The sequence below is a fragment of the Pseudorca crassidens genome, chromosome 14 (genome assembly GCF_039906515.1).
Source record: "Pseudorca crassidens isolate mPseCra1 chromosome 14, mPseCra1.hap1, whole genome shotgun sequence".
In the NCBI taxonomy this organism is placed as follows: Eukaryota; Metazoa; Chordata; class Mammalia; order Artiodactyla; family Delphinidae; genus Pseudorca; species Pseudorca crassidens.
This window is the reverse complement of record NC_090309.1, coordinates 60,563,952-60,587,102: the sequence shown is the minus strand read 5'-3', so window position 1 is coordinate 60,587,102 and position 23,151 is coordinate 60,563,952. Positions and strand designations below refer to the sequence as shown.

Here is a 23,151-nt window from a genome sequence, read left to right as displayed (position 1 = left end):
CCCACTGGGTAGAACCATGCCCTGGGCGGGCCAGGGCTTTGCCAGACTGATGAAGCATGGATATTCCTTGTCTCCAAATGGAGACCAAGTCTGACCTTTTTGGAGGATGGGAGTTTCAGCTTCCTCTTGTTTCTATTCATTAGGAAGTTATTTATGAATGTTCACTAACTGTGACATGACCTCCTTGGTGTATTTAAAGCAACCCTAGGCTGGTGTTGTCAAAAGTTTCATTGTACACACAGATGCTGCAAGTCAGCAGGAACGCAGAGTTTGACAGGGTGAGTGGCAAACGATGCGAGGGCTGAGTCACTGCAGAGCATGCCACACAAACCCTCTCATGTAACGGGTTCTGTTCTCGTGCCCTTACTGACTGCCCCATCTAGACTCGTCTGCCTTGGACTCTGCACCATCGTCTGCCTGGAAGCATAGTTGGTGATAAAGAATGGTGAAAGTGAGGACAGTTACTTAAAGTGGAAACCCCCAAGTCTAGGTCCTCTGAGCCCCCATAAAGGTGTCTGCACTTTGACTTCCAGGAATCAGTTCTACAGAAATACTCAAACAAGTGTCTACAAGTCCAACCGCAATGAAGACACATACAAGAATGACAAATTGGAAACAACCTAAATGGGAGGAGGGCCATCAATTATGGTATTATTTATGCAATGGAATATAATGTAGCTGTGAAAACAGCCAAGCAGCTTTATGTGAATAAAGCTGCCCACTGTAGATTGCTGAGGAAAAAACTATCTGTCTAATCTATCTATCTATCTATCTATCTATCATGATCCCATTTCTGTGTTTAAAAAATTATGTGTGTGTAGCAGTGCTGCCCTGGGGGACTGGAATTGGGAGAGCTGAGGGAAGGATCATCACTGGCTTTCTACATTTCTGTTTTACTGGGAAGTTTGCAGTTAACATGTATTACTTTTGTAACTAAATATATATTTGCAAAAAGGAGATTAAATAATTTAAAAGCTTTTCAGTCAAGATGCCCAGAGTAATCCTGGGATTACACAGTAGCCAAAAAGAATAAATCCATAATTATAAACAGAGGTTCCATCATTGCTCCAGGCTCTTGAATGAAGCATTTCATCTGAGTGTATTTCTAGGAATATGTGTTCTGTCTTTTAAGAGAAGGTGCAACTATAAGTCCAAGTTGTTTATTGGCCTGACCCCTTTGTTCTAACAGCTTAGTGATACTATTAATAACATTCATTATTCATTTCCTATTTTATGGTTTACAAAGCACTTTTCACGTCTTGAATAATACAACAAAGCTGTGAAGGGGTACTAGTATCCTTGTTTTCAGAAAAAGTAATTGGGGTTCAGGGAAATTTGGAGATATGCTCTAAATCACACAATTAAGGCAGAACTGCAGTAGGAGTCAAATAGGGATTCTATCCCCAGTTAGCCATTAATTCTAGAAGTCACTGTTTTTCTAGGTCTCAGATTCCTCAACTATGCAACTGGGACGGTGAAGTTCTCCAAGTATAAAAGTATACAATTGTTTAAGTGAAACCAAGTAGATCCTTCCTATCTAACACCCTGCAATTAACTTTGGGACAATTCTATGGATGTGTTTAAAGATACATTGTAAAGACATGGCAGTCATTCTTTCTATTAGCACATTTAGGTGTGAAGTTAAAGGCTGTATATTTGTGAAGTGATTCAAAGGACAAATTATTGCAGATTGGTTGGAAGGAACCCAAGGTGATATGGTCACATCCCTGCCATGACCCTCCATCCCAGGTGGCACAGATGGTCCTGGCCCACCAGAGGTGAATTGTAGTTCTTTCCTGGCCTTGGTAATTCCAGCTACTTATATAAGCATTCCACGTGAATTAGAGTCGAGAGATGGTTTTATACAGGTCTAGTTGGTACATGGTAGTTCTAAATAACTGTTTGCTAATAACTGGATTTGCAGTGTAAATATTTGGCGATGGGTCATAAAAGAAATTTACTTTTCCTATGACTGAACTATTGGTCTTATTAGTACCATCTCCCAAGTAACCGATTCCTAATCATTTCACTAATCAACACAATTTTCATGAACCTACCGCCATAAGGCTGTGTTTTTGTTTTGTTTTGTTTTTTGCGGTACACGGGCCTCTCACTGTTGTGGCCTCTCCCGTTGCGGAGCACAGGCTCCGGACGCGCAGGCTCAGCGGCCATGGCTCACGGGCTCAGCCGCTCTGCGGCATGTGGGATCTTCCCGGAACGGGGCACGAACCCGTGTCCCCTGCATCGGCAGGCGGACTCTCAACCACTGCGCCACCAGGGAAGCCTGGGCTGTGTTTTAAGACATAGCTTTTTGTTTTTATTCAGGAATGGTGAGGACAATAGATCAAGAGATGACTGTCATTGAAAAATTAGTTTGTTACAGTTCCCAAGGGGAGGGGCTCCGCCATGCCTGGGGGAGGGGGAGGAGAATGCGGGGAAGCGGCGGAATCAGTCAGGAGGCGGAAGGACCAAGGGAAAAACAACGGCAAGATCCCTCTTTGTGGTTTCCGCGGGGAGAAGCAGGTGAGGCAGGGTAAACACGTTTAGGATTGACTAGTTTGAATAACTCCAATGGGTTCTGGGATATAAGGGCTGTCTCTGGCTCTTTGGTACCCTGGGCCTGGTGTGATTAGGGCAGGGGGACTGTGGCTCAGCGTGCAGAAGCCCAATAAAGGCGGTGGTTAGGCTCCCACGGCTCTGAGTGGGTTGGTTTGCATATGAAAGGCGTGCTCCTGGCCCGGTCCTTAATTCTCTCTGGAATTGGCTGGCCCTGGGAGAGGCAGTCTCTCCAGGGTCAACAAGACCCCAGGTGTCCAAGCTTCAGAATAAAAAGGCATGCTACAAGGCTGATCTAAATTAGGGCAGCCTTAGAAGGAAGCAAAGAATTGTCAAGCAGCGGTGCTAATAAAAATTGGGCATATAACCTATCATTCTGTATAATATTATGTGTACTGACATAGCACACTTTCATCGTGGATCACTGGTTTGGCATTAGTAAGTCTGGGAAAGGCTTGTATGTGTTTTCTTCCAAGAGCACTAGATCACTTTGTCCTATGAGCTAGTTTATTTCTTCAGTTGTCCAGCAATGAAGCTGTACAATTAACAGGTGGCGGTGGGTTCTTAGTGGTGGGATTTTCTAGCCCCTCCCACCTCACCCCCTATACATACACACATTATTAACTTATATATATTGAGGTAGTACATACTTACAAATATGTGTGAGTGCAAGCTGACATATATACATACCTTTAATCAAGGTATAGGAAGACAAAACATAAACCTTAATTTAAGTACCATGGACTTTCAACAAAAAAGCATCTTAAAGTTGAACAGGATTTATCACATTATTGCCCCTCCACTCCCAACACCTGCCCCTTCCCTTGTCTAGTTAGAGATCTCTGAACAACGTACAAGTAAGCACACATCTTTCATTTTTTCAGGAATGACTTATGTAAAGACATCATCAGGATCAATAGATTTGTGTGCTGCTGTAATGTATGATGCCCTTGAGCAAGCCTACTTAAAAAATTAGCCCACGTGTATTATTGAACACTGGTCTTATTTTTACATGTGAATGATGAGTGCCATTTGACTCTATCCTCTTCTACACACACCCACGGGGCAGGCACACCCTCTTGAACACCAGTGAGACGGGGCGAGCCACTGGCTTCTACAGAGCACCACTGGCCTGTGTTCTGAGAATTTTCTCCCCTGTAGGTCTGGCAAGACAATGCTTATACACAAACATGTTTTATACCCATTTGCTGGTCCAGCCAGAGAAGCGACGGGGCCGGGGTAGGGTGGTTTCTGAGCCAGAAGCTCTCTCTGTTGGAAGGTCCAGCTTATTAACCTCTTAGAGGTAACTAATTCCTTTCTTTCATGACCTCGCTCATGGCTGCACAGCCACCTTCCTCTAAACCCTTGCTCAAATCTCCTCTCAAGATGGTGCCAATCAGACACATGTAACCCAGTTTCTAATAACCAACCTAATGCGCTTTTCCTCTTGTCATAACATCATTCACAAGAGAACTAAGCCCCAATGCAGCAGTGACTGGGGCAGACCTTCTGCGCTTTACGTCTACACCCCAACTGTATTCTTCACACCCTTCACTGTTACGGTGCTAAGAATATAAACATTCTTCAGTGTCTCCTTCCTTTTCTTTTGTATGTTTGCTTTTGGCTGTTTCTCCATGAAGTATTCATGACCTGTCCACATTCCCCTGGATTTATTAACTTAGCTCCTTTTATATCTACTAGTTAACCTTGATGTCTTTCCTTCCTCCTGTACAACAAATTCCTCCTCTGGATCAACACTCCTCATTCAGTACACGCCTGCCTTATAAGTAACTCTCAAGATACTTGGGTCCTTTTTCAGAGTCCATGTTCACAGTTCAAAGCAACCTCTAGGGCTTTGATAACTTGGTTCAGGTAATCAGGGCAATAGCTACATATGCTCCATTGTTTTAAATTCTTGTCAGGTGGAAATCCATTCTGACTACATTCAAAGTGAAGGTGAAAAAAATAATCTTTCCAGCTGTTTGATACAGGAAAGAGCTCATTGCTCTGCACAGATCTTTAGAGCTCACCCTATGCATCTTTCCTGTGACTGTAGTGGACACATCGTTGGCGCTCAGGTTTCTCTGTTGCTTCCTGGAGCGTCCACCCACAGTCATTCTCCAGCCTTTCCCATTCCTGGATGGCAGGCAGAGCAGCACCTCGGGCGAAGGAGTGAGTGCTCAGCTGAAATAAATGCCTGGAGAAGAAGGATGCCTGCGGTGCAGGAGGATTGGCCAAGGCATTCACTCTCCAGCTGTTAGGAATTTTAATTGTCCTGTCTTGGAATTCAGTAGAACCTTGGACCATGATCAAAGGGGGAACAGGGTCAGGGAGGAGGGGAAGTAGTGGAGAATTGCGGGCTACCGTCCTACAAAGAAAGCATTTTAACAAGTATTAGTTTCCAATTGCTGTTATAACGAATTACCACCACCTTAAGGACTTAAGACAGTTTATTACCTAACAGTTGTGTAGGTCAGAAGTCCAAAGTTAGTCTCACCTGGCTAAAGCCAAGGCATCAGCGGGGCTGCATTCCTGTCTAAAAGCTCTAGGGGAGAATCTGTTTCCTTGTCTTTTCCAGAGGTTTCCTGCATTCCTTGACTTGCGGTCTACTTCCTCTATCTTCAACGCCAGCAACAATGCATCTCTCTAACACTTTTTCCATTTTACACGTCTCTCTGACGGTACCCAGGAAATGTTCTCTGGTTTTAGGAATGCGTGTGATTAGATTGGACCCACTGGAGTAATCCAGGATAAACTCCCCATTTCAAGACGCTTAATCACATCTGCCATGTCCCTTTTGCCATGTAAGGTAACACGTTCATAGGTCCCCGGGGTGGAGTGGGCAGGTTATTCTATCCCACCACACCACGAAGTCGATATCCTCCCTGAGACAGAAAAAAGAAGTTCTACCTTTAGACCTACCTTCTTTGTCTCCCTCAGATCTAATGGGACAGCCATAGATCTTTAAAAATTCTCTATTTGACATCAAATAAGTGATAAGTGAAATTTTATTATAGGCAAGCAATAATAATATTATCAGTTCCATCACAATTTTTCTTTATTCAAATTACTACTTTAAGGTTTAGGGGTAACTTTCATTTCTCCTTCTCCATGTCTCTCCTTCACACATCCAGTAGCTTCCTCTGCCTTCAAGTAACTTTAATCTTCCTGACCTCCCTAGCTGTAGAATGATTCCCTCCTGCCTTTGACTGCCAAAGTTCTCCAAAAATTAATCAGCGCGTTACCGTTTTTTCCTTCACCTTCTATCCACCCCTCAGACCTCAGACGTTTGGCTCCTGCCTTAACTCCTCAATGGATGATGACCTGCCAAAGGCCCCAGGTATTATGTCACTGAGACACTTTCTCACTTTTCTATCTGCTATTGGATATTCCCATGATTCTCAACACCGTTGACCAGGCCTTTCTTGAAACTCCCCGTCCCTGGCTTGTGTGGCTCTCCTGAGTCACTCACACCATGCTGCCAGACCCTGGTCCCTCGTCCTCCACCCAGCCCTCGCCTCCAGACACGACCTCTGCTCTGCTTTTCTACCCAGACTCCCACAGATACCCGCCGAGTCTACTTTTCTAACTATTTGGTGGACATTTCTACACAGGTATCCTTCTGCCCTCTCAAACCCAAATGACCAGAGCTTAAATCTCCAAATCTCTTCTCCTTCCTGATTTATGTACCGACTTGCTTATATAAAGGTTTTTTATTCACTTTAGTCAACAGATCCATCATGATCCTAATTGTCTTGCCTTGAATTCTAGCATTGGTGTGGGACTTCTTTTATCCCATTTGGTTGACTTATTCTTTTTTTTTTTTTTTTTTTGTGGTACACGGGCCTCTCACTGTTGCGGCCCCTCCCGCTGTGGAGCACAGGCTCCAGACGCGCAGGCCCAGCCGCTCCGCAGCATGTGGGATCTTCCCGGACCAGGGCACGAACCCGTGTCCCCTGCATCGGCAGGCGGACCCTCAACCACTGCGCCACCAGGGAAGCCCAGACTTACCTATTTTTATTCATAATGTTTCTGGCATCTCTTCCTTTGCTTCCAGTGCTGCCCTCGTGATTCTCACCACCATGGCCTGGGTGATCTGAAGTCCTTCTCAGCACTTACTTTACCACCACTGCTAGATTAATTCCTAATCTCTCTTCTTCCATCATGTCATTCTTCCTTTCTTCATTTCCTATTGTTTAAACCCTCTGCTGTCTGAATCTAATCAATATTTCCAAGTTTATCAAACTTTTCATGACAAAAATTCTAGGAGGACCAGGGTGTTCACTATCCCATGAACATACCTTGTTCATTACTATCTCTGGGTTCACATGGTTTTCCATTCCTGAAATACTATCTCCTTCACCACCTATTTACTCTCATAGATCTTTTGAAACTCAAGTACCAATCTCCCCATCAATACTTCTTTGGCCGTCTCCATTTTTAAGATTTCTCCTTCCTCTGAACGTATTAACATTTGCAGAGCACATGGCAAATCAGCAGAGAACTTCCATAAGGTCCAATCATCCACCCACTCATCTTCCTGCAACTGTCACCATGTCCTCATTTCTTTCCACTGTTACTATGGATGAACTCTGCAGGCACCTACCTAAGACAAGCTCTCCGTTTATCTACCAGATCCCACTCCAGTATTTCTGCTTCTCTTTTCTGTATCAATTTCTCCATCCCTCCTGGATCATTTCCATCAGTACATAAGCATGCTGTTATCTTCTTATCTTCAAACAAACAAACAAACCTCTCTTAATCCCACTCCTTGCCTCTAGCTATTCATTTTTCTCCTTCCCTTTACAGCAAAACTCCTTTGAAAAAGTGATCTATCTGCACTGCTCTAACTTCTCTCTTCCTGTTCTGTCTGGAACGCATTCTAGTTGAGCTTACATCCCCAACAGTCTGCTGAAAATGCTCTTATTAAGGTCACCAAGGACCTCCTCTTTGCTAAATCCAGTGGTCAGTTCTCATTTCCCATCTTGCTTGACCAATCAGAAACGTTGTGACCTTGATGACTCTCTTCTATTTGAAACACCTTCTTCACTTGGTGTTCCAGACCCACCCTCTCCTGTCTCTCTGTCCATGCCCCTCCAGTCTCCTTTGCTAGTTCTTACTCAACTCATCATGCTTCTCAACTTGTAGCAGATTTCCATGTCTCAGTCCTTGGCCCTTTTTTCTTTTCTATCAGCACTCACTCCCTGGGTGACATCTTCCAGTCTCATGGTTTAAAGTACCATCTATATGTGGATTCTGTTGGCTCTCAAATTTATCTCTTTGCCTGAACCCCTTCCCCAAGCCCTAGATGTGTGTTTCCAATTGCTCACTCAGCATCTCCACTTAGAGATCTAATAGGCATCTCAATTTAGTGCATCCCAAACCTAGCTCTTGAGAGCGTCACTGCTCCAACCTACACTTCCCATAGTCTCCCCGTGTCCACTGATGACAACTCCACCCAGTCCCTTTCTTTCTTTTTTACCATCAGCAAATCCTGTGGGCACTACTCTCAATATCTATCTGGAATCCAACCACTCATTGTCATTCTACTATTATCACCTGGTCTAAAACACTGTCCTCTCTGTAATGATACAAATAACAGATAAGAGTGCAGGCCCTGGAGTCATAGCATGCAGGGTTCAGTCCTGGCTCTGCCACTTACTAAGGGTCTGACCTTGGGCAAGTTATTTACCCTTTCTGTGCTTCCGTTTCCTCATTTATAAAATAAGGATGATGAGGAGGAGGAGGAGGAGGAGGAGGAGGATGATAACTGTTACAAGGATTAAGTGAAAAACCATATAAAGTGCTTAGAACAATGCCTGGCAAATGGTATGTGATCAACAAATGTCAGATCCATACTATTATTCTATAAATCCATAAAAGCTCCATGACTGTAGGCGGGAAGTAGTAGGCAGGAAGATCGGGGAAACCGTGGACATCGCCATTCTCCTAAGGGTAAGCCATCTAGATCTTTAAATACCCAAACCCATGCTGAACCAGGCTGGGGGATAATTGTTCCCACCAACTCTGACCTGTGCCTACCACTTGATATGCTGCTTATTTTGTGCAGTTTTTACCTACTGATTTATAGAATAATAGTACATAGCTAGCATTTCTTTTTTTTTACATTTATGCTAACCATCTTTTTAAAAATTAATTAATTTATTTTTGGCTGTGTCGGGTCTTTGTTGCTGTGTGTGGGCTTTCTCTAGTTGTGGCGAGTGGGGGCTTCTCATTTCCGTGGTTTCTGTTGTTGTGGAGCACGGGCTCTAGGCACGCGGGCTTCAGTAGTTGTGGCTTGTGGGCTCTAGAGCACAGGCTCAGTAGTTGTGGCACACGGGCTTAGCTGCTCCTCAGTGTGTGGGATTTTCCTGGATCAGGGCTCAAACCAGTGTCCCCTGCATTGGCAGGCAGATTCTTACCCACTGCACCACCAGGAAAGTCCCTCTAAAATTTCTTTCTTTTTAAAAAATATTTATTTATTTTATTTATGGCTGCGTTGGGTCTTCGTTGCTGTGTGCGGGCTTTCTCTAGTTGTGACAAGCGGGGGCTACTCTTCGTTGTGGTGCGTGGGCTTCTCATTGTGGTGGCTTCTCTTGTTGTGGAGCACGGGCTCTAGGTGTGTGGGCTTCAGTAGTTGTGGCTCGCGGGCTCTAGAGTGGAGGCTCAGTAGTTGTGGTGCATGGGCTTAGTTGCTCTGCAGCATGTGGGATCTTCCTGCATCAGGGCTCAAACCTGTGTCCCCTGCATTGGCAGGTGGATTCCTAACCACTGCGCCACCAGGGAAGCCCCCTCTAACATTTCTTGATCATGCACTATTTGCTATTGTCACCTCTTTTCCTTTGTCTCTAGAGTACTTCCGATAGCTCCTCTTCTCCAAATCTCCTTAGTCCTGATCCTGGCTCTATTCTGTGTTGACCTCCCCCTTTCAGGATTCTATATCTAGAGTTTGCTGTCATTGCTACCAAATATAACATTTAAAAGAGTGTTCTATAAACCCAGTTAACAATACTGCCGTGAGAGCCATTTTCAATTGTCATTTTATTGACACAAAGAACCTGGGCTTCTTTGCAAAAGTGGTTGATATGGAAAAGGGTGAACTGCTGAGTGAGGATGGAAAAAGGAAGTAATTCAAACTATGTCCACATTATTCAGGACCAAAAAAGCCAGGCAGCGTTCAGAAAAGGAAATTGAGAAATGGAAGCATTTCCCTAAATATTCAGAAAGTCCAGAAGTGGGGATTAAACTTCACTGTTTGAAACTTCAGGGATTTCTTTTGGCTAAATTCCAGGATTCTTTGGAGAGAATCCCTTTCTGTTGTGTTTTTGTCTCAGCGGGGCTCATAAGGTCACATGCTGGCCTGGCTGGAAAACACTAAGTGACATCTCCCCCACTGTCAGCCCCCTCCCTGACTTGCCACTCACCTAGTCCAGGGCTCTTGATCACATGCAGACTACAGACACCAAATAAATTAGGCAGATGGAACTCATACATCAAAGCCACCTACTTGGACTCCTTTTTGGCCATTGGTACATTTTCTCTCTTTTTTAATCGGCCTCATAAATCTGACCCTGACAAGGTCCTACCTCTCTATACCAGCAGTCAGAGGTGAGATGGTAATTTGTCCTCAAGCTTTCATCTGCTTCTCCACTTGAGTGACCGTCAGTGCCACGTGGCACCCATTCATTACAGGGGCTCAGGTGTGGCTGTGGGGAGGTGTGTACCAAGTCCTGCCAAACTGGTGACTCCTTCCAAAAGAACAGGATGGTTCTCCAAGCACCGTGCGCAGCAGATGATCACACGCCACAGCGCCTGATGAAATACCGGCATGCTGAGAGCTGTAGAGAACACGACACGTTGTTCTGTGTTCTTCGGAGTATCTGATTCATGATAGCTGTTCACATACTGGCTAATGATTACCTGGACTCAAATAATGTTTCAAGAGGCTTACCCAAATCAAGAACTGAAAAAAAACCCAGAGTTGTCCGGGCTGGTGATGTCGCTCTCTGAAGTGGGGGGAAAATGCCTCCAGACCTGGGTTGAATTCCCATATTCGGGGTCATTTGACTCAATCTTCGTCCCCTGATGACATTCCAGATGTGAATCTGGAATGTCGACTTTGGTCACGTGGGCAAAGTTTGGATCTCTCATCACTTGTGGAGAGCTGCCTCATGGCTTCTAGGAGCCGCAACGTGGCTGGGTCTTGGGTCCTTCCCGAGTCTGCCTTTTTCTGCCTGCCCCTTTTTAGAGGAGGCTGTCTCTTTTTCTTCTCTCATCCAGATGCTGTTTACAGCTGGCTTAATGTCCTCCTGTCCTCTCTGGGCTTTTCCAGCCCCTTGCACGGGGAGGGGACATCCAGGTTCTACCTAGGTTCCCCTAATGTGTTTTGTTTCCATAAAAACGGGCAGTCATTTTCTACAGAGGCCTTTCTCTCTAATCCATTTAGAGACCTTGAGGACTGGAGATACCTTATCGTACTCTGGCAGTTCATTTTGGTTATTTACAAAACACCATTGAAGGCTTCCCCGGTGGCGCAGTGGTTGAGAGTCCGCCTGCCGATGCAGGGGACGCGGGTTCGTGCCCCGGTCCGGGAAGATCCCACATGCCGCGGAGCGGCTGGGCCCGTAAGCCATGGCCGCTAAGCCTAAGTGTCCAGAGCCTGTGCTCCGCAACGGGAGGGGCCACAACAGTGAGAGGCCCGCGTAACGCAAAAAAACCCACAAAAAAACACCATTGAACCCCTTTATGGGCTCATAACAAAATAGCCTATCGAAAGAGCATAATGGTTTCTTGCACTTTTGAACGCCCATCATTCCACCAATGCTACAGATGATTTATGTTTGCAGGAGCCTTATGGTAAGCCTCCAGGCTTTTCACTGGGGTTCAACCCTGGGGAGAGTAACGTTCTGTACCGCACGAGGGTCATGACCTGCAGATGTGAGCAGCCACCAGATATTATTGTTGGAGATGGTAAATCACAACAGTCACAACAGCTGCCATACACACGGGGCACTTATTACACGTCAGCCTTCACATTCACTGTGTTGCTAATGCTTTATTTTCATTGTGTGTTTGATTCTCATAGCAGCTCTATTATTACTCTGATCCCCATCTTATAGATGAGGAAACAGAAGCTTGGAGTAGCTAAGCAAATCCTACTCCCCACAAAATAATCACACAGAATTTGAGCCCAAGTCCCTCCGACCCCACAGCCCAGACTCTATATGTCTTGTTGCTGTGTCATCAGAGCATATCGTGAGACTCCCCTGCCTTGGCTTTGGGGACATGCATTTTCTTGGCTTCCTTCCTGGTCCCCTTTGTGGCTCTTCCTCCCTCCATGGAGGTTTAAATGCTCCAGTGTCTTCGAGCCTGCCTTGACCCAAACCTACTGGTTTTTCTAGCCACACGCTCCCCTAAGCAGTCTCACCTAGTCCTGTGAATTTAAATATCAACATGCATTTAATACCTATCTGCTGACATTCTACTATCGAAATCTTCCCTTCCAGACTGCTGCCCTTACTCTCAGATTCATACATCCAATTGAGATTTCTAAATGGCATCTCAAACTTAACATGCCCCAAACAGAATTTTTTACTTTGTTCTCAAGAATATTCCACACCTCACTTCATGATACCACCATTCAAACACTCAAATGAGAAATGTAGGCCTGGTTCTTGATTTTTCCTTTCCTTCATCTGGACTCCCAGTAATTCCATGAGTTCAACCTCGACCCACCTCTCTTCCTCCACTGCTGTGTCTTTAGTCTGAGCTACTGACATCCCTTGTCTGAACTATTGAAATAGCCTCCTGACTGGTTTCCCTGCTTTCATACTTGCCATCCCCAGCCCCAGTTCATTTTTCACTTAGTCGTCTGTGACGTTTAATATATGAATCAACTCGTGCCCCTCCCCTCCTTAAAACCCTGCCAAGGTTTTCTTATGACCGAAGTCCAAACTTCATAGGATGCCCTTCTAGGCCATGTGTGAACTGGCTGCTGACCAACTTTGCAGCTGAATCTCATACTGCTCACTGCCTCATTCACTACTCTGTAGCTACAGTGGTGTCTTTCCAGTTCCCCAGTGATACAGAGCTCTTTCATGCCTCAGGACCTTTGCACTGGCAGTCCCCTCTCCCGGGAATGCGCTCTCCCTGGCCCACAGGTGCTCACTACATGTTAACTGAACAAACAAGAATAGTAGGTTGCCTCTCCTACAAGAATAAGATGAATAATAAGTAACAGGAAGAAAATCATGTCATCAGTAACTTATTTAGCTATTTGTATTTATGACATTTAAATGACGTGGGCTTAATGTGATTAGGCTGTGGGTTTCCTGAAGCATGTTTCTGTGTTTACGTGGATGGAGTAGGGAAGAGTGGGAGGAAACATATTTAGCATGTGATAATGATGACTCATTAATCCCGAGAGGTAGATGTTGATATCCCTGGTTTTCAGAACTTGCTCAGAGTAACTGGCTAAGGATGAGCAGGTAAGAAGTAGTAGGTCTGGAATTTATAGGTCGTCTGACTCCTGTGCACGTGTATCCCCCAGATCCTGGTGCCTCTGAGTAGATACAACTCAGAGATGAGGTTCAAGGGTAAGAAAAAGGAGAGACACCTGGAAACAACAGATTTTGTTCACCTGGGCAGCATCATAGGCTGCTGTGAATCAGAGAGAGTACATACCTATCTTAGTTATGTCCAGCTCTGCCTTGGTTGTCAAACATGGCCTGAACGAGCTGAACTAGCCCTCAACTTAGAAAGCCAGTATCCAGACACACAGATAAGGCAGGGAATACAGTTAGGTATGGCAATAATGAGCCACCATCTGCTAAAACATCACACTCTGAGTGGGACTTAACATGGTTTTGGGTTTCTTTGAACGTGTTTTTTTTTTTTTTTTTCCACCATATGTGCTTAAAGGCTCCGAAAAGGAAACAGCTTAATCCAGGAATGTGAAAAAGAATGGTGACATTCCGTGGTGTGTCAGTGAAATGAGAAACTTATCAGGCACCATCTATTTCAGGGCTTTGTGGTATTTTCTGGTTCCAGGCTTCCAGTTAGTGACAAAATGGCAAGATGAATTACCACATGTGTAGGGTAGAGAGGAGGACCATGGTAGGTGCTACTTCTAAAATTTACTTTTGGCTTTGCCCCGGACTAAATTGACACATATACAGAAGATGCCTTGCTTCCTCCAAGGCCTCCCTGAGACAGCGTCTATCTACTTGGCTCAACCAACTTCTTCCCACTGGAAACTGATCTCCCTGCACTAGGTTTCCCTGTTGAATTTTGTCTGCACCTCTGTGACAGCACTCAGTCCAGGCATCCCTCTTTATAGCCTCTTGCATTTCTATCTTTCTCCTCCACTAACCTAAAGCTCCCTGAGGGCACAGGCCATGGGTTTTGTTTCATCTTTGCATAATGCAGTGGGACCCAGCACAATAACTTACCCTGGAGGTGCTCAATAAATGTTATTGACTTAAAATAAAATTGTTAGTGGGGAACAGTTTAGAATGATCATGTTAAAATAAGATATCTCAATTATTTGCAGAATTGACATATCATAGATCAATAACATAATTGACTCTATCCTTACATTAAATGCTGGAAAAATGTCTGATAGTACCATCAATAAACCCCTCCTCTTTTTGAGAGCCAGTGTGTGGTTTTGTTTTGGTTTTTTAATTAATTAATTAATTAATTTTATTTATGGCTGCATTGGGTCTTTGTTGCTGTGGGCGGACTTTCTCTAGTTGCAGCGAGCGGGGGCTACTCTCTTATTGTGGTGTGCGGGCTTCTCATTGCGGTGGCTTCTCTTGTTGCAGAGCACGGGCTCTAGGCGCATGGGCTTCAGTAGTTGTGGCACGCAGGCTCAGTAGTCGTGGTTCGCGGGCCCTAGAGCACAGGCTCAGTAGCTGTGGCGCACGGGCTTAGTTGTTCTGCGGCATGTGGGATCTTCCTGGACTAGGGCTTGAACCTATGTCCCCTGCACTGGCAGGTGGATTCTTAACCACTGAGGCACCAGGGAAGTCCAGTGTGTGGTTTTGGTTAAACTTCATAGTGTAAATTCTACGGAATTTAAATGTTTGAGATGAGGAAAGATATTGCTTTTGGTCTTAGCAGTGGGGCAAAAGGGTGAAAGCCTTTTAGAATATTCATGGCTAGCATGGTTAGCTTAGCATAGGTATGTCAATAAATCATTGCCATAGCTCTGTGATAATTGGAGATCTCTCTCTCTCTCTCTCTCTCTCTCTCTCCCCCTGTGTGTGTGTGTACCTTTTTGTAAGAAAATATTTATTTAAGAACTTTCTGTGTAGAGAAATACGATGAATGTCATAAAGCACCTAGATATTATGATAAGTGTGTTTGGAGAAGGCAAAAGTGTTTTGTTTTCTCAATATTTAAACATGGCCAACACATAAATTGGGATGTTTAAATGCTACGGGACTACTGACAGTAACAAAGAAGGACTCTAGTGTAATATAGAGGATAATTCTCTCTAACCTAGAAAGGAGAGTTGGGTGCTGAAGGATGACGTCATCAAAACAGCACTGGAGGAAGATGCATTTGGCATCAGTGTCCAGGATAACTTCAGGATGATCTGCCCGTGAGCCCAGCTGTCCTGGAATCACTGGGGCCAAGGAGGGAGCTGGAATAATAATCCAGATGTGAGGTGATAGAGGCATAGTGACAGCAAGTGGTAGAAATGAAGAGGAAAGATTGGCTATAAAGACATTTAAAAGGAAGAAACCCTACCACTTTGTGAATGCGATAGAAAATTCTGAAATATTGGGTCTGAGTGTCTTGACTGACTTGTCAACACCAGAAAGAGAGAGAAGTGAGGAGGGGCAGTTGGACCACAGGGAAATATGAGTTGACCTTTAGACATACTGAGTTCTACAACACAGTGAAACGCCCAGGTGGAAATTCTCTAGCTCTATCCCTGTCGTTTTAGGACACTGTTATTCTCCAAGGGAGATATTGGTGATATCAGATCTGGAGATGGCAAAGGGAAATTTAAGACAAGTGAAGAAGAAGCTAAGTTTGAAAACGTTGAGGGCACGGCACCGCCCTCAGCACTGCTGAGACATGCCTCGGTGTTCTGGTTGGGTATGTGATCTCCCATCATCTTGACTACCTGCCAGGCTAAATGCCCTCATACATCGACTGTGCTCTGGCTTAGACTCCTGCTTCTCCTCGCCTGCCAGTATTTAGCTTGTGGTCAGGGATTAGAAGATGTCAACTTTATGACTTAAAAACACAGAAGAGCATTCTTCTTTTACAGTGGGCTCAAATATGGAAGCCTCCAAATCTGTCGGGTAGATACGTAAGTCAGACATATTGAGTGGAATGCCAGTGTCTCTGATCTAGTCCTCTTGGTAAAGTTTAACTCATCCTTTGAGAGTCAACTCAAAAGTTACTGTCTCTAAGTAGCCTTCCTGACTTCCCCAGGTGGTTGGTCTCTTCATTGTCCACGTTGCCACACACTTTGTTCTGCTTTGTGCTACAGTGCACAGAAAAATCTATGTGTCTGTCTCTCACCACTAGACTGGGAGCATCCAGAAGATGGGAACCATTGATTCATCTTTGTATTTCCCACTCCCTTAACAGAGTGGGGCTCGTGGGTGATAGTTCATTGTTGGAAATATCCAAAAGAGAAGATGTAAGAACGTGGATGGAACGATACGCAGTTGCTGTAGCAAAACCTGTACACACATCATATGTCACATCCCCACTGATGCTGTTAATGCTACACCAGCGGAGGCAGTGCTCTCATTACCTGCTGCTGGCCCGTATTTGTAACGTGTGACATTGTTTATGGAATACTGTCAAGGGTAATCCATCACATAGTAACCTTTGGATTATATGCTGAGACTGGTCTTCAACATAGACATAAATGCACTTCAAGGATCGTGCTATTTTCTGAGAAGGGTATGATCAAGGGTTCTGGCTAGGAAAATGAAGCAGAACATTACTTTCTTTTAAGTTAAACATAAGTGCCTGAAAAAGAGGTTTCCTTCTGTCAGCCCCAGTCGGGTCATGGTTATGGTGTGAAGATAATCAGATGACTCTGAAATGTGGCAGAATATTTCTTTCTTAGAGTAACTCAGGGTTTGAAAAGGGGGTGAAGAGTTGCTAAAGGTTTGACCACCCTTGGAACTTGCAAGGTTTGTAATATCTTTATCTTTATCTGATATCTTTATCTCAAGAGGTGTTTTAAAAAATAAAAGGACACATGACAACTTGAGCGAATTTCAGATATCGGCCGTGGGCTCACAGTTAAAGATATTCTCTCTGTATCCATAAAGATTTAGGAATTTACACATAGTATAGAGAGAGTATAAATAAAAGAGAGCTTCTAAGTCTCATCATTTTTGTGTAAATCCAGATAAGACTCCTTTGATGAGCTTAGCGGTTCCTGTTAAGGAAAAGCTTATAGGTGAGAGGAACACTAAAATTATAATTCTTTGTCTTCCTTAATTAGACTGAAGCTCACCATAGATCTTGCTGAAGCTGTGATAAAATTCAGGTAATAATTCACATTGTCAGGTCAGCAGAAATGGGCACGGGGCATCCAGTATGACTGAAGGATTTGCTTAAGTGATCTATCTGTGAACGGAGGTGCTCAGGAGAGGTACACAGTCTTCATGGGAAATAAACCCTCTGAAGATGCTGAGTACAAACAGCAACGAAAATAAATCCCAGCAAGTTTCTTATATCACCCTTACAGATGTCACTTCAGAGGAAATATATAAATCACATTCATACCAATTGATGTGGGGCACTAATTAGTAAGTCCCATTAAATCGTGGAGTAATGACATTCAGCATCTAATGAATGCCTCATCATCTTTTGATCATTAATATTTCACAGCATAAGAACACAAGAATTGGCATCCCTGGGCTCACGCAGCATGGTTTTCTGTCTGTGATGTGGCCCCAGGGGCACTAAGTGGCACGAGGGTATTGCTCCTTTGTCGTGAGGCTGCACAACACAATTAACTCAGGACCCTGAGTCCTAACGTTTCCTCATTGTAGAAAATGTGAATCTGCCTGCCATTCTCCGAATTAACATCTGCGACTGCCCAGTGCCCTGGAAAACAGACGCAGGCTGAGATGTTGACTTTGCTTCGCTGCTGACCCTCACAGTCCATGCAAGAAACTTGCACAGGAGATAAAAAACAAATCATTCCTCTGATTTATTACTAAGGGCTTTCTTTATTCAAAGGCAGTAATCACCTCACAGAGCAGGTGCCATTGCAAGGGCTTATTGATCCTGTGCGCTTCTAGAAATGCCAGGAGGCCGTCACTCCGGCGGGAGATGGAGGTGGTCAACGAAAAAGAAGTCCATCTCCGAGCAGGCTGGAGTGGGAGAAAATCTCTGGCCCTAGAGACCTATGGCTCCAGTGACGCTTGGTGCCTTTCTTTCAGAAGAGGGGCTGGAGCGGAGAGAGCGCTGAGAGGCTGCCGTGGGCAAGTGAGAGAGAAAGGGAGGATGACAGGGAGATAGAGCTGCCGAGGGGTCTCCGAGGCTGCATCCTTCAGGAGGACGGAGAAAGGGTCTTCGTCTCCAGATCGAGATTCCTAAGAGTTAAATATCACCACGCAGCCCGACCCGGATGGGATTTGTTTCTGGGTAGAAAACGCGACACTGATCAACATCAACTTGGACAAGTGACAAGACTAGGTCTGATGTTGGTGGATGTCTTTTCAGGTCGTTGGAGGGGAGAGGACGGCAGGCAGTGTGCTCGGGGGTAGCTGGAGAGAAACATCGCGTCCAGGGCAGCGATAGAAAGCGACAAGGAGGAGGCCAACAGAGGGACGAAAAGAGAGGGAGGAAGAGTTGAAGAAAAGTAGGGGGAAAGTAGGGACAGGGTGAAGAGGAGAGAGGAAGGGACGAGGGAGAAGTGAGGGCGGCGAGGAGGGATCCACAAGGGAAGGGGGATCGCGGGAGAGCAGGGAGGACGGGTTGGTCGCGAGGTGCAGAGCGGGCGCAGGGGTGCGCGGGGGTGGCGGCGCCGGGAGGGAGGCGAGGGGGCTGCGGGAGAGGCGGGGGGCGAGGGAGCGCTCGAGGCTCGGGGAGGCGCGGAGCGGCGGACCGGGGAGGGGGCGGGCGCGCGGTCGAAAGTGAGCCGAGGAGGGAGCGCGCCGGGCCGCGAGCCGAGGGCGGGCGGGAGGTGGGGGGCAGGTGGGGGAGCGCGGAGCGAGCGGAGGCCAAGTGCATTGTGTCTGGCGGCGGGGCGGGCAGCCATGGAGCCGCGGGCGCTCGTCACGGCGCTCAGCCTCGGCCTCAGCCTCTGCTCCCTGGGGCTGCTGGTCACGGCCATCTTCACCGACCACTGGTACGAGACCGACCCCCGGCGCCACAAGGAGAGCTGCGAGCGCAGCCGCGCGGGCGCCGACCCCCCGGACCAGAAGAACCGCCTGATGCCGCTGTCTCACCTGCCGCTGCGGGACTCGCCCCCCCTCGGGCGCCGGCTGCTCCCGGGCGGCCCCGGGCGCGCCGACCCCGAGTCCTGGCGCTCGCTGCTGGGGCTCGGCGGGCTGGACGCCGAGTGCGGCCGGCCGCTCTTCGCCACCTATTCGGGCCTCTGGAGGAAGTGCTACTTCCTGGGCATCGACCGGGACATTGACACCCTCATCCTGAAAGGTGAGCGGCGGGCGCGCCCTGCGCCCCGGGCGCCCGCGCGTGGAAAGCAGCCCGCGGCTCCCCAGGGGCGCGCCTGTCCCCGCGGCCGCCTCCCCGCCGCGTCCCCGGCACATTCTTTCGTCTCCCCCGCCGCCTCCTTTCTTTACCCCTCCCCTCTCTCTTTCTTTCCCCGTCCCTCCCTTGTTCTCTCCCGCTCCTCTTTCTTTCCCCGGCTCTCTTCTTTCCTCTCCATCCTCCTTTTCTTTTTCCCCTCTTCCCTCAAGTCTGGGCTTCAGCCCCCCGCCTCTATCTCCTTTGCTTCCTTGGCCTCCTTTCCCCCCTCTTCTCCTCGCCTCTCGTCCTTCGCTGTCTTTGTACACGTGCCTGACTTGGAACGCACGGGTCTGTTTTCTGGACGCTGCTCCCCGGGAAGGTAAACATCAAAAAGACCCGACCTTTCCCAGTTGGGCTCCTTCCCTTAAGTTGTACTTTCCTTTTAGAAATACCTTTGAAGGAAAAGTGGTTGCAAACCTCAGAAGAGGAGGAAAAGGGCTTTTTCTTGTATTGTGCTGATGTTGGTAGCAGACGGGACTGATGTGGTATGCCAGCCTGGCAGGCTAATGGGGAGCTCAGGAGGCGGGAGGAACCTTCCTCTAAACCCCCGAAGTGCAGGGTTCCTTTGGGTTAGACCTCAGATAACATTAATGCATTGGTGGAGGCAGCTGAATGCCGATAGGACATCTACTTTTTTCCAACCTTCCTGATGACTGGGCACACCATCCTTAGGCTAGTCACACCAGGGCGAGGAGAGTGGAAAACCGGTCCAAGCCTTTTAAAGTAGAGCTTTCCGTATTTGCACATGGAGTCTCTACAGAATCACTCTCTCTTAAATTTGTGATACCTCGTAAGGCTGTTTTTGTTGTTGTTTTGTTATTTGACACTGAGTTGTAGAGCATCAATTTGCTCTTCTGAGGTCTAGGTGACACCTGGCTCCCATGTGCATAATCGGATCGATTGAATTTTTTTGGTAAATGTCATTCATGTAAGAATATTCAGTGTGACAGTCCTACTGCTGAGGCTTCCTTCTAACTTTCCGAGCTTGACCCTTATTACAAATTCTTTTTCTCTGAGATGGAAAGAATAAAACAACCCACCTTCTTCCCTGGGACTCATTATTGCGAAAAAAGAAGACGTCTAAAATCAGTACATTTAAAGATTTAGTAGCCATTCAGGAAAGCAAAGAAGCAGATTTGTGTTGAATTCCGGTTTGGAATGGAATTACATGGAAAGGAGGGGGTTAATAACATGTTGGCCTCAGAGTGTTGTTCGTTGGCGTATTCCTCATTTCTCAAACATGTCAACTTCTTCCTTCCCATGGCTAGCTCAGCTGGGGACTGCCATCTGAAATCTGTCTGTGTGTGGAAGGACTCCAGCGCTCTTGGGGGGAAGCAGATACACTAACCTTCCTTTGGGAAGGGAGCTGTATTCTTTCCTCTCCTAACTCACATCCAAATCTGATTTCTCCTCGTGAAGATGCTGCATAATTAATTTGGATAGTAGCACAGTACATGAACAAACTGTAAAAGCTGAATTTGGAGGTTCGGTTATGGAATGCTCGCTTAGGCAAGGCAATTTTGAAAGCTAAGCAGTGTAGTCTGTCTTTGGAAATGACTAGAGCTGCATTTCCTTACGCTCTTCCTCTGCCGAGAGTATTTGATTGCATGTAAACTGGATATAGAATAATGCCTGAAACAGCAGGGTAGAGTTCATTCAATCCAATGGCAGGCAGGAGAGGGTGTCCCACAGGACACTTGCACATTCCCCACCTCCCCACCTGGGCTGGCTAGCTGAGGTGCCGAGCTCCAGGGAAGTTCAGAATCGAATAATCCTAGAGGCTGAAGGGACTTTAGCGGTCATTCAATCCAACCTCCCCCGCATTGTTGACTCCCTTCTTCTACATCTTTCTGACAAACAGTTGTCCAGCCTAGCACTTTCCTAAGACAGAACTTGTGTGCTAATTAAAAGAATTATAGTTTTCTAGTCATAAATGCAAGTTTGTATTAAAACGATCTCAGGGCTTCCCTGGTGGCGCAGTGGTTGAGAGTCCGCCTGCCGATGCAGGGGACACGGGTTCGTGCTCCGGTGGGAGGATCCCACGTGCCGTGGAGAGGCTGGGCCCGTGAGCCATGGCCGCTGAGCCTGCGCATCCGGAGGCTGTGCTCCACAACGGGAGAGACCACAGCAGTGAGGCCTGCGTACCGCAAAAAAACAAAACAAAACAAAACAAAAATGATCTCAGATTTGTAATATTGATGGTGTTTAGCTAATCCTTTTTGTAGGATACTGAAGAGTTCTAGGTTGTCATCAGAAGACCTGGGCTCCATTGCTGGCTCTACTGCTAAATCGCAGGGCTTCCTCCAACAAGTGTCCAGGCCTCCTTGGCCTTCAGCTTTCTAGTTCATAGTAGGAAGGCTCACTGTTCTTTAGGGGATTTTCTAGTTCTAAAATCTGTCATTGTTGTACTAATAGCAATGTAAATTTAGCTTCCTGGGAAGCCTGACATTATTGACATGAGGAGTTTGGAGGAAATGACAGACGTTCAGTACGTTACGTCCTTGATCATAATTTGTTGTTTGGGAGATGGCCAGAAGGGCCTCAAGTACTTTCAGTATTGCTACTCATCTACCTTGGGCTACCTACATAACTCTTCTAGATCTCAGTTTCATCATCTGTGAGATGAATGGGTGAAATGAACAGCTTTAAAATTCTGTGATTCTAAGAATAATTTCAACAGATGATTTTGACACCCATGTTAGGTAAACATTATTACCTTTGTTTTGGCATCTGTGATATGAATTTGGCATTTGTGGTGTATTTTGACATCTGTGGCTGTGGTATGAATGTCTTAAATGAGCCCTGTATAACTAGAAATCAACATGACATCTAATTAAAAACTTTGGACAACTAGGGTCCCACATTTCATTCTTACTTTCTTTTCTGAACTACCTTATGAGTCCTAAGATTTAGAAATGTTAACGATAGGAGATGAAGAAAAGTAGACTCAGATGGGAGAGTGGGGAGGGGTGGAAAGGGCCACAAGAAGTGCCTGACATACTTAATGAGCTTTTGAGGGAAAAAGAGGTCAGCCTTTCTTTGTGTGGACTTAGAGCACAAAGCCAGGAGGTGGGGGCTTCCCTGGTGGCGCAGTGATTGAGAGTCCGCCTGCCGATGCAGGAGACGCGGGTTCGTGCCCCGGTCCGGGAAGATCCCACATGCCGCGGAGCAGCTGTGCCCGTGAGCCATGGCCGCTGAGCCTGCGCGTCCGGAGCCTGTGCTCCGCAACGGGAGAGGCCACAACAGTGAGGGGCCCGTGTACCGCAAAAACTAAAACAAAAACAAAGCCAGGAGGTGGGTGAAAGTTACAGAGGGGAAAATGTAGAGTTGATAATATGGAAGACCTCTCACAATTGGAATTGTTTGCATTTCCTGGAGGCTGGGAAAATATTTCTGAGAGATGTAGAGGAAAAAGAAACAGACAATGTGGAGAATAAGAGATTGGCTTAGAAGTGCAACATATAGGCTCTGTAGTGTTCATCTACTTAAGAGAAATCACATGAGCCAGAAGAGCAGCGGTCTCTTTGGGACAAGTATTTGGGAAAATCATCAAACTCTGATTGTCACCCTTTCATTATGATTCTGTTTACTTCTAGCCCAGAGTGACCCTAGAAGGTCTCCCCTAGATTGGACCTCCAACCAGGACCTTCAGTAAGAATGGAGGCAAAGTTATAGATAAATCCGTTAAGGACCAAGACTAGAACTCGATGCTACTCTCCCAGGCTGACGAAAGACCAGCCACCAGCACAGTTTGCATACTGTTGTTTTTCCTCTTACTGTATTGACTAATCCACATTTCACTATCTTGCCCACTGGGATAACATGGGAACTTACACATGCTGTAGAGATATT

General features: G+C 46.2%; 1 protein-coding gene across 5 annotated transcripts in view; it reads left to right on the top strand.

The window, feature by feature from the left end:
• Positions 1 to 23,151, top strand: part of TMEM178A (transmembrane protein 178A) — a 248,029-nt gene that overhangs the window by 179,549 nt on the left and 45,329 nt on the right. For 2 of the 5 annotated variants that reach the window (XM_067703193.1, XM_067703192.1), the window contains exon 1: positions 18,794 to 19,206. The exons of 2 other annotated variants lie outside the window; for them this stretch is intronic. In XM_067703193.1, the coding sequence (XP_067559294.1) occupies positions 18,807 to 19,206 (400 nt within the window). In that variant the 5' untranslated portion in view covers positions 18,794 to 18,806. Of the gene's footprint in view, positions 1 to 18,793; positions 19,207 to 19,406; positions 19,619 to 23,151 lie in introns of those variants that run through there. One more of the 5 variants, XM_067703198.1, reaches the window with a different exon arrangement.